Source organism: Canis lupus, chromosome 7 (assembly GCF_003254725.2).
Source record: "Canis lupus dingo isolate Sandy chromosome 7, ASM325472v2, whole genome shotgun sequence".
In the NCBI taxonomy this organism is placed as follows: Eukaryota; Metazoa; Chordata; class Mammalia; order Carnivora; family Canidae; genus Canis; species Canis lupus.
Genome location: NC_064249.1, coordinates 44,782,915 through 44,792,835, shown reverse-complemented (window position 1 = coordinate 44,792,835; position 9,921 = coordinate 44,782,915). Strand labels below are relative to the sequence as shown.

Sequence of the window (9,921 nt, the reverse complement as noted above, 5' to 3'; positions counted from 1 at the left end):
TATTCAAGTAAAACTAGCTAAAAAGCATGTTTACTAATTCCTCATATTAATTTCAGTTCTTTTTTATTTTTAAATGATTTTATTTATTCATGAGAGAGAGAGAGAGACAGGCAGGCAGAAGGAGAAGCAGGCTCCATGCAGGGAGCCTGATGTGGGACTCGATCTCAGGTCTCCAGGATCACACCCCAGGCTGAAGGCGGCGCTAAACCGCTGGGCCACCGGGGCTGCCCTCAGTTCTTTTTAAAAGAATCACTCAAACTACAGAAAACCACCAACCAATATGGAACCTTTATTTTTAAGGTAATTTCTGTACATCTGGAGCATAAGAGTAATCCTTTTACAAATGGAACTGATTACTAGAATAAGTGACGACAAAACCAAACTGGCATCTGATGTAAATCCACAGGAGTTTAAGCTTCAAATCCAGCCAAGAAGTTTGTTACAATCTCTTTCAGCTTAGCATCTGACTGTTCTGAGATCTTTCCATCGGTCCTATTTGGAAATGAAAAGCAGTTCACATCAGTTCTGACCTAAATAAAAATTCAATGACTAGCTACAAAATTCAAAAGAACTTAAAGTTTACAAAAAAGAGGCCATCAATTGTGTTCCTACCTTATATTGCCCAAGAGGGCTTGGTGCTGGCTGATAACATGAGCCAAGAAGGCATGCTCAAACTTTGTGATCTTGCTGGGCTCCAATTTATCAAGATATCCTCTTACACCAGCATAAATAACAGCCACTTGTTCTTCAATAGCCATGGGAGCTGAAAACAAAAGAATACAAAGTTAAGCTGCTCAAAAAAATAAAGGCTACATTAACAAAATCAGAGAAACTTGTCTTTTCTTCTAATTATTAACAAGTCTCTATATATCACCTACTCTTACTTTCTGTGACAAACTACATTAATATCCTTTCCCAGTTCTCTTCCCAGTGAACAGTTTTTCCCTTATATTTGCAAGCCTTCAAGGGCAATCGTAAGCATATTCCACAAGCACTGCTTAGCGTCTGGCAGCATTTATACTATCTGAGATATAAATAATTTGTTGAAACTTTACAGCAAGATAAACACATACTAACATACATTTAAATCTGCCCAATCCCAGTCTCTCAAAGCCAAGGGAGAAAGGTGAAGAGGAAATCTAACAGGTTTTAATTCTCAAAATAAAAGTATTAAATGTAAGTTTTCCTGGTTATTTAAATAATGAGACTGTATTGCAAGTAAACAGGCATCAACCACATTCAAAACACTGTATCTTTAATGAAAAAAACACCACTTGTTATATACAGCTTGTAGGGAGCTATGGGATATTCCCAGGCCCTTAAACACAGTAGGAACTTGATGAAATTAAAGAACAACTCACAATATTGTCCTTGCTTCAGCAACTCAGTCAATCGCACGCCACGACTCAAGAGTTGCTGAGTGGCAGCATCAAGGTCAGAACCGAACTGGGCAAAAGCAGCAACCTCACGATACTGAGCCAATTCCAGCTTCATGGTACCTGCCACCTGAAATACAGAAATGGTCAATTCATGCAACACAAAAATACTTGTTGACAAAGAACACTATACAAATACATTATAATTTTAACTTAATGATATCCCTCGACAAAGTGATGCAAATTACCTGCTTCATGGCCCTGGTTTGGGCAGCAGATCCAACACGGGACACAGACAAACCGACGTTAATGGCAGGGCGGATACCTTTGTAGAACAATTCTGTTTCCAAGAAAATCTACGACATACAGAGGATACACATACTATTGAGCTCCCCCCCCAAAAAAATCCAACTATTTTCAAAATTAAGTTAAAGCCCAAGATCTCCAAGGAAAAATGTTCAGTGTCTCATCATTAAGAGCTACTTCAATCTTTCATAGCAGATACCAACTTACATATTCTATTGCTAAGAGATATGAGAAGAAAAAAACAGATAAAAAAAAATTTCTATCAAAATATATGCAGATGAAGTGATTTGATCTCTGAGATTTGCTTCAAGATTATCTAGCTTGCTATATATGAAGGCTGGCTATAAATGAAGCAAAGATGAAGTGTGCTATACCACAAGTTGAAATGGGTGAGAAACACATGGAGGGTTTGGTTCATTATACCGTTCTCCTTGCTCTTCTATACCTTTGAAATTTTCCACAATAAATAGTGAAAGGCATTTAACAAATCAGTTCATAAACACTAATCTCAACCAATGTCTTGGAATCACCCAAAGCTTTTGCATTTATCTTAATCATAAAATAATACCTGTCCATCAGTGATGGAAATGACATTTGTTGGAATGTAAGCAGACACATCACCAGCTTGCGTTTCTATGACTGGTAAAGCAGTCAAGGAACCACCACCAAAAGAATCGTTCATTTTGGCTGCTCTCTCTAGCAGACGGGAGTGTAGGTAGAACACATCACCAGGATAGGCTTCACGACCAGGGGGCCGGCGGAGCAGCAGAGACATCTGACGATAAGCAACAGCCTATATAGTACAGGAAAGGGTTATAAAGTTTAGTTACTAGAAGCTAAATTTATCACCTTCCTTTGTGGTGCAAACATATAAACAGATTCTAAAGACACATATCCTCTGACCTGTTTGGATAAGTCATCATAGATGATCAAAGCATGTTTGCCATTATCTCTAAAATATTCTCCCATGGAACAGCCAGAATAAGGAGCCAGGTACTGAAGTGGAGCAGCATCAGAAGCAGTAGCTGACACCACAATGGTGTACTTCATGGCATCTGGAAGAAAATAAATTTTAAGTTTCACAAGGTTATCAACATTTTGATTTTGGAGGTCTATATAATAGGCCTATAATAAAAATTGGGAGTGCCTGGGTGGCTCAGTCGATTAAGCATCTGCCTTCAACTCAGGTCAGGATTTGACAGCCCTGGGATTGAGCCCTGATGGGGTTCCCTGCTTAGCAGTGAGTGAGTCTGCTTCTCCCTCTGCCCCTCCCCTCTGCTCGTGCTCTCACTCTCTCAGATAAATAAAATCTTTCAAAAATTTTTAAATAAATAAAAATTAAGTGCTTTACTAAGTAATTCACCAAAGTCAGATTAACCAGAGCCAACAAGCACCTATTTTAAAAAAAACCAATAGAAATCTTAAGATTGTTTTATTCTATTTTTTTACTTGTTTTAATTTTACTTATTGAATTACGTTAATAGAGATTTCAGTTCATTAGGGAGTGATTTAAACCAGCCTTCACTAAGGAAAAGCTACTCTTAAGATTAGCAACAATAGGACTCCCAGAGAACAATTAGACTAACAGCAGTTCGTCCTCCCCCCCCACCCCTTTTTTAAAGTAAATCCTATCCTCAAGGTAGGGCTCGTTTCACATCCCCAACACCAAGAGTCACATGCTTTATCAACTGAGCCAGCCAGGCACCCCCAGACTAAAAATCTTCAATACCTGCATCTGTAAGTCTCTTCACCAACTGGGCAACCGTAGATCTCTTCTGACCAATAGCAACGTAGATACAGTATAGCTTCTTCTTTTCATCAGTTCCGTCATTGAAACGTTTCTGATTAATGATTGTGTCAATAGCAATTGATGTTTTGCTTTAAAAAGAGAAAATAAACGTAAATCTTAGTAAATAAATACTTCAAGGATTTCTCAACTTAATTACTACTAACCCTCATCACACTCCACTCTCCCTATTATATCAAAGCATTCACCATTCCAAGCCTAAAAAGTAATCTTTCCACAAGCAAATTTTAGTTAGAATGTTTAATGAGCTTTACGCACCCAGTTTGCCGGTCACCAATAATCAGCTCACGCTGACCACGACCAATTGGCACCAAGCTATCCACAGCCTTGATGCCAGTCTGCATGGGTTCACGCACAGAGATTCGAGGAATGATCCCAGGGGCTTTCAGGCCAACTCGCCTACGGGTCTTGGAACCAACTGGACCCTGTTAAATAAAAAGGAGCCCTCAAAACAATTAGTTTTGATGTCTGTTAGAAACTGAATACAACCACATCTAATACATGATATACATACCTTTCCATCGATGGCATTACCAAGGGCATCTACAACACGGCCCAACAGCTCCTCGCCAACTGGAACGTCCACAATGGCTCCTGTTCTTTTCACGATATCTCCTTCCTTAATTAGTTTATCATTTCCAAACACGACAACACCAACATTGTCAGGTTCCAAGTTCAGAGACATACCCTACACAAAACACAATTGAACCCCCATGAAGCCTGATTAGTACTTCTCTCCCCATTTGTCAACACTACATGATACGAAAACAGCTAGTAAAAAAAAAAAAATGTCCTTCAGATCTGGTTTACTCAAATATTTTTACAACAAACAACCTGCTTTGGTAGAGACTTTTAAAACAGCAAACATGCTTATGTTTTGAATAATCTTAGAGCATTATGATGAGCCTGACATGCTCCTTTATTGCATCCTCAAAGAACTAAAAGAAGCAAAGAAACTGAACAAGTCAAGCCTTTTTCACTGATCTCTTTTGTCTAGGGCTTTTGAACCAGATGATCAGTATGAAATAAAGTGATCAACTAGAAATTTTAAGGCACAATTGATTTAAATCTTTTTATCTGTGAAAATGTCCATTAACAGTTTAAAAAATTATAATGAGAACTCACTGGGTTAATAGAAAGTGAAACAATCTACCCAAACAAGGACAAAATGCCATAATGTAACAGTGGTAGGTCATCTCTCATCATTACAACCTTAATTCAAAATGGTAAGAGTTTTAAGTCCTTAATCATTACTAAGGAAAAATGCTATTCCGGAACACAGTCAGTCTGGTCAGTAATGTCAGCTCTGTAAGTACTCAGAACAAATAAAGAAATATCATGGATTATTCCTACAGGTACAAATTTGTAACTTAAATCTTTAATGTTCAATATAGTAGTCACTAACCACACTGTGTAGCTATTTAAAATTTGAAATAACTAACAGTATCTTACCAAAGTCAGAGACACTGACTTTTCTCTCCAATTAACACATCTCTATACCTTACCCACTTTCTGTGAGAAATTCTTCATTGTACACACTCAATAGCCTCGCATGTAAAATATTATACTTAAACAGCAGAAGACATAAAATATTTCCATCATTGCAAGAAGTTTTATTAGACAATATTAGATTCCTACATCTTAAAAGCTAAAAAGAAACTGGGTTCATTTATTTCAGCCACACCTTTAAAAGCTATGTAATATATATACAACTGAAGATATGAGAAGCTAAGTTTTTAGCCAAGGTCTTACAGCTACAGAGAAAACTTTTGGCTCTATAAGTAATCTTCCCTAACAAGGCTCTTTTGCCATACTGGTCACTAGCCAGAGGACCAAGACTTTTCCCATTTGTGCTGAGTGGGTAATCCTACGACCGCTGGTCTACCCAGGTATCATTCTCTGCTTTCCTCAGAAAACCCATGACTCCTACCATTTGTTTTCATCCCACTGGCCAACCAGGCCCAACCTAATAGAAAGAAGTAGACTTTCATCATCAGAGAGCTTCTGATAACTTGATATCACCAGTTTAACTCAACACTAATAGGTCTACCCTTACTAGAAATAAAAATTCAACAACTTTCAACTTTCCACCAGAAATGAATTTAGTTGGAAGTTATCTAATGCTTTTGTATAAGATGATCTTAATGGCTACAAAACAGACTTTTTAGAATTTGGCTGAAAGTTTACTAAATTTTTTATTTCGGTGGCAGTGGCTACAACTTATATACATCAGTCCCTTGTGTAAAAACTTTGGTAGCCAAAACCTTTTATTCTTTTCACAATCTAGGAGAATGACTAAAACACTGAAGAAGCTGAAACAAGTTCAAATACAAAAAATACTAGCACAATCTCTGAATTACTAAAGGAATAACTCAGAGACCAATCCTAATACACAAAAAATCTCATTTTATAATTTACCTTTAAGCCTGAAGAAAACTCTACCATTTCTTCTGCCTGAACATTTCTCAGCCCATGTACACGGGCAATACCATCCCCAATGCTTAGGACACGCCCAGTCTCTTCAAGGTCGACAGAGGTATCAGCTCCCAGAATACGCTCTTCAAGGATAGAGGACACTTCAGCAGTGCCTATTAAGAGAAAAATTCCATTGCAAAAACAGCCTGGTCCCAAAATCTTTTTAAAACCCACTTCTCTGACAATGTAAGAACTATTGTTTTATAATCACCGTAATCAAATTATTCTAAAATGTAATATACATTTTTTTTCTATTCAAAAAAGCTTGGTATCTTCCACTACTATAAAAACAAATCTAAGCGATGAAAAGAAAATTTCACGAAACAAATGTAAACCAAACAAGAAGCTAGTAAGACTAAACAACACCACTAAAAAAATATTTTCTACCTTCTACTCCTTTGGTTTAATTTCTAAGGAACTGTATGTATGTTGAAACCTGACTTTTTGGCTAAAGTCTGCAGGAAGCTTACAAATGCTTCATTCGTAAGCTTTTTTTTTTTTTTTAAGTAGGCTTCATGCTCAGCATGGAGCCCAACACGGTGCTTAAACTCATGACCCTGAGCTGGAGACCTGAGCTGAAATGAAGAGTGGGACACTTAACCAAATCAGCCACACAGACCCCCCAAAAATGCAGTCTATTTTTAAAAGCAACTATTAACAAAGTATAAATCTTTCCCTTCAAAGGCACACAAATACTTATTATTCTTCATCTTAGCATGTAACATTTAACATTCACTCTTAAATCTTCAGTTCAAAAGCCCCAATCATGTCTCCAAAGGAATTCCCTAACCTACAGCATCTTTCTATGCACACCTCCCCACACTTCTCTATCCTATTTGCAATGTGCAAATTTATAGGTTGCCATGTATGGATTAGCAGCTACTACCTTCAAAAAACATAATGGTAAAAATTGCTTACTTTTTTCTAAAGGTTTTTAGGAGAGGAAAAAAGTCTTTCATAGTTGAGAAAGGATGCCTACCATCTTATACATGTACTTCCTGTTTTCACCCAAGGGATATTATATCAGAAGAAAAAAGTTGTAGTATCACGAAAAAAGTATTTCACTAGAACAAGAGAATCTACCAAGACACGGCTAAATGGCACATTACAGGCTAAGAATCTGAGATTTGTAGTAACTAGAGAGGGAAAAAAAATTAACAAATGACAATAAAACACAAGTTATGTAACCTATGTAACTTATCTTGTCACTTATTGACAAGGCAATAAGTGTGGTATATGTAGTCTCAGAAATAATGACTTACCAGTCTTCTGAAGACGAGTGTTAGAGGCATGGAGGTTCCTTGCAGCAATGAAGGATGATCCCAAAGCATTTTTGGAGACCTAGTACATAAACACATTTAAGAATTCGACTTTAAAAAAAAAAAAAAGGCCTTTAGAACACTGGCAAGCTTAAATGCAGGCTTAGTTTGATCATGTTATCAGTGAAAATATAAACTATATTCAAAATATCTTGTTTAAAATTGGAAGGCTATTAATCATGTGATGAAGTCGCTTTTGCTATATGCAAAAAAATATATTATGCAGCTCCTAACGACACTGTTAACTATTCTATAAAAAGCATATTTTAAAAACCAAGAGTTACCAAATTATCTTTTAATTAAATGGCTTCAAGTACTGTTATTTCATCCTTAGATATATTTCAGTTGAGTAGAAATTCTCATTAAGATAAACTGCTTCCTAAAGGGGGCAAATACCAATACACACCCTATTTTACTTAAAAAAAAAAAAAAAAAGAAAGAAAAAGAAAAAAGAAAAAAGAAAAAAGAAAAAAGAAAAAAAAGGGATCCCTGGATGGCTCAGTGGTTTAGTGCCTGCCTTTGGTCCAGGGCGTGATTCTGGGGTCGTGGGATAGAGTCCCATTATCAGGCTCCCTACATGAAGCCTGCTTCTCCCTCTGCCTGTGTCTCTGCCTCTCTCTCTCTGTGTCACTCATGAATAAATAAATTAACATCTTTTTTTTTTTTAAGGAAAAAATTTTAAAAAGCAAATAAAAATTAAACTGGTAAATGTCAGAATTTGATTAGAAATTAAGCGTGGCTGTGGACTCTTTTTTCCCCTGCCTTCCACAAAGCCCACAGCAATCTGCACTCCCTCCTCCTTCAAGCTGTCATACTGGGATTGGTCACTGTCCATTCTGAACCCACTACTTTCTACAGGACTGGAGAAAAAACCGTTAAAAATGTTTTTTCTTCTAATGGTTATTAGAACGGTAAAACAGCCAGTGCTTATTTTACCTTTGAAACTGAGATCACACTTACCATGGAAAAAAACATAAGCAAATGCAAGCTTTAAAAACTTCAAGGGCGATAAGTACCGAAGGGCATTTTCCAACCTACGTTCTACCTTGACTTCTCAATCGCGGTCCAACGACTCCTCAAGGACGGAATCTTAACACACGTCAAGAACCACAAGATCAAGCAAAGCCTTTTTCCCCCGCCTGAGACCACCTGGGCGTCACCGCTCAGGTATCGGCCGCATGAAACGCACGTTCGCCCCATCTCCCCATCGCTTCGGCACCGGGCACCAAGAGACGGCCTGCTGAAGTACTGACAGGAGCGCCTTCGTTTATGGCTTTGCCCCGAACCGACCTCGGGGCAGAGGAGGAAGAGGAGAAATGCCGGGGCCTGCTGACCTTCAGACAATGTCAGGTCGCCTCCACAAGAGCTAGCGACAGTGCTCTGACCTTCAGCGGGGTCGAGCCTCGCCGTTTCCGAGCGGGCTTCGGAGAGCCTGCGCCCCAGCCCCTGACCTTCACTCCAGGACCTCCTCCCTCTCGGACACCACCCCCCTCCCCTCGCCGAGGCCCCATCTCCGGACGGCCTCGGGGGCACCACCTCCTCTGCTCAGCACCTTCCCGCACGGAGGGCGAGCGACGGCCCCTGCGCCGCCACCCAGCCCGGCCCGAGCGGCCAGCACTGCAAGATGGCGGCGCCCGCCAGCCCCTCACCCTCCTTGCAGCAGAGCTCTCGAGTCAGCGCACCGCCAGACACCGCCGGGCCACCTCCCTCCTGCCGGTCCCCCGCACTCACCAGCCCGGCCCGCCGAGGGAGGGCGCGGGCCACGGCCGCGGCGACGCGCACGGACAGCATCTCTGCAGTTTCGCTCCGGGTGCCTCCTCCGCAGCCGCAGCCTCCGGACTGACTGGGACAAAATGGCTGAGCCGCGAGGAAGGTCAAGGCAGCCGGCCCACCTGACCCGGAAGTACCGCCCCTCGCTGTCACCCCCGGCCGGAAATCTGCCTCCTGCGGGAAAGTTGGGGGTGGGGTTACCTCTTTCAAGTATCGTTTTTAGAATTAAACTTAAAAATGAGTGATTAGACCTTTGTCAGCTTCGGCCCAGGCCTTCGTTACACATTTATTTTGACCTATTGGGTCGACCTTGTGGTTGCCCCTGGCGACCGCGTGGGTAGCGGAACCCGCTGGGATGCGGTTCTCAGGCTTGGTGACTGTAGAGTCGTCACCCTTTACTGGGGCGGCAGCTGGTTGGAAGGTGATGGGAGGTTGACGGTGTGGGGTCCGAGGCTACAGCTTTTAAAGCTTTATAGCAACAGAAAACAGTTCATCACCGGAAACTTGCCGAACTGATTAATCCATAGATCTCTGGCCCCATTCCCCAGACCCTCTTAAAGTCGAAAATTAGGAGCAATCTGATTTTGAGAGAAGAGCCCATACCATTCTAGGTGATCCGTGAAGCACTTAGATTGCAAAGTCGTAGTGCTTTTAGATTATGTCTAAATGAAATCTGTAAATTAGAACAAATTGCTTAAAAAATGGTAATAAACACAAAGAGCCGAAGAAGAGTGGTTGCCAATTCTACTGAGAATGGTGCAGTTTGGACAAGGATTCAAAGTCCTCTAATTAGCAGCTAGTTTCATGAGAGTGTTTAAATTTGGAATAAAATGGAAATTATGAAGAAAAAAACTCCTTCCCGTACCTA

General features: G+C 40.2%; 1 protein-coding gene across 1 annotated transcript; it reads right to left on the bottom strand.

Moving 5' to 3' along the window:
• Positions 1-269: 269 nt before the first annotated feature.
• On the bottom strand, positions 270-9,223 carry ATP5F1A (ATP synthase F1 subunit alpha). The gene is made up of 12 exons (XM_025428997.3): positions 9,015-9,223; positions 7,227-7,305; positions 5,908-6,077; positions 4,004-4,177; positions 3,748-3,914; positions 3,412-3,560; positions 2,586-2,737; positions 2,251-2,475; positions 1,625-1,732; positions 1,362-1,506; positions 613-763; positions 270-492 (listed from the first exon to the last, which is right to left on the bottom strand). Exons 1-12 carry the CDS (start codon positions 9,072-9,074, stop codon positions 411-413), a joined length of 1,662 nt encoding a protein of 553 aa, XP_025284782.1. The 5' UTR covers positions 9,075-9,223; the 3' UTR covers positions 270-410.
• Between the last annotated feature and the right edge of the window lie 698 nt (positions 9,224-9,921).

What these genes read in the sequence shown, in the direction of transcription:
- ATP5F1A (XM_025428997.3), bottom strand. Translation starts at nt 9,074, where the DNA reads ATGCTGTCCGTGCGCGTCGCCGCGGCCGTGGCCCGCGCCCTCCCTCGG. An exon ending in GAAGAGACTTACAGATGCAG is followed by an intron (nt 2,738 to 3,411) that starts GTATTGAAGATT and finishes ATTTTCTTCCAG; the next exon opens with ATGCCATGAAGTACACCATT. An exon ending in GCTGAAGCAAGGACAATATT is followed by an intron (nt 764 to 1,361) that starts GTGAGTTGTTCT and finishes TTTTGTTTTCAG; the next exon opens with CTCCCATGGCTATTGAAGAA.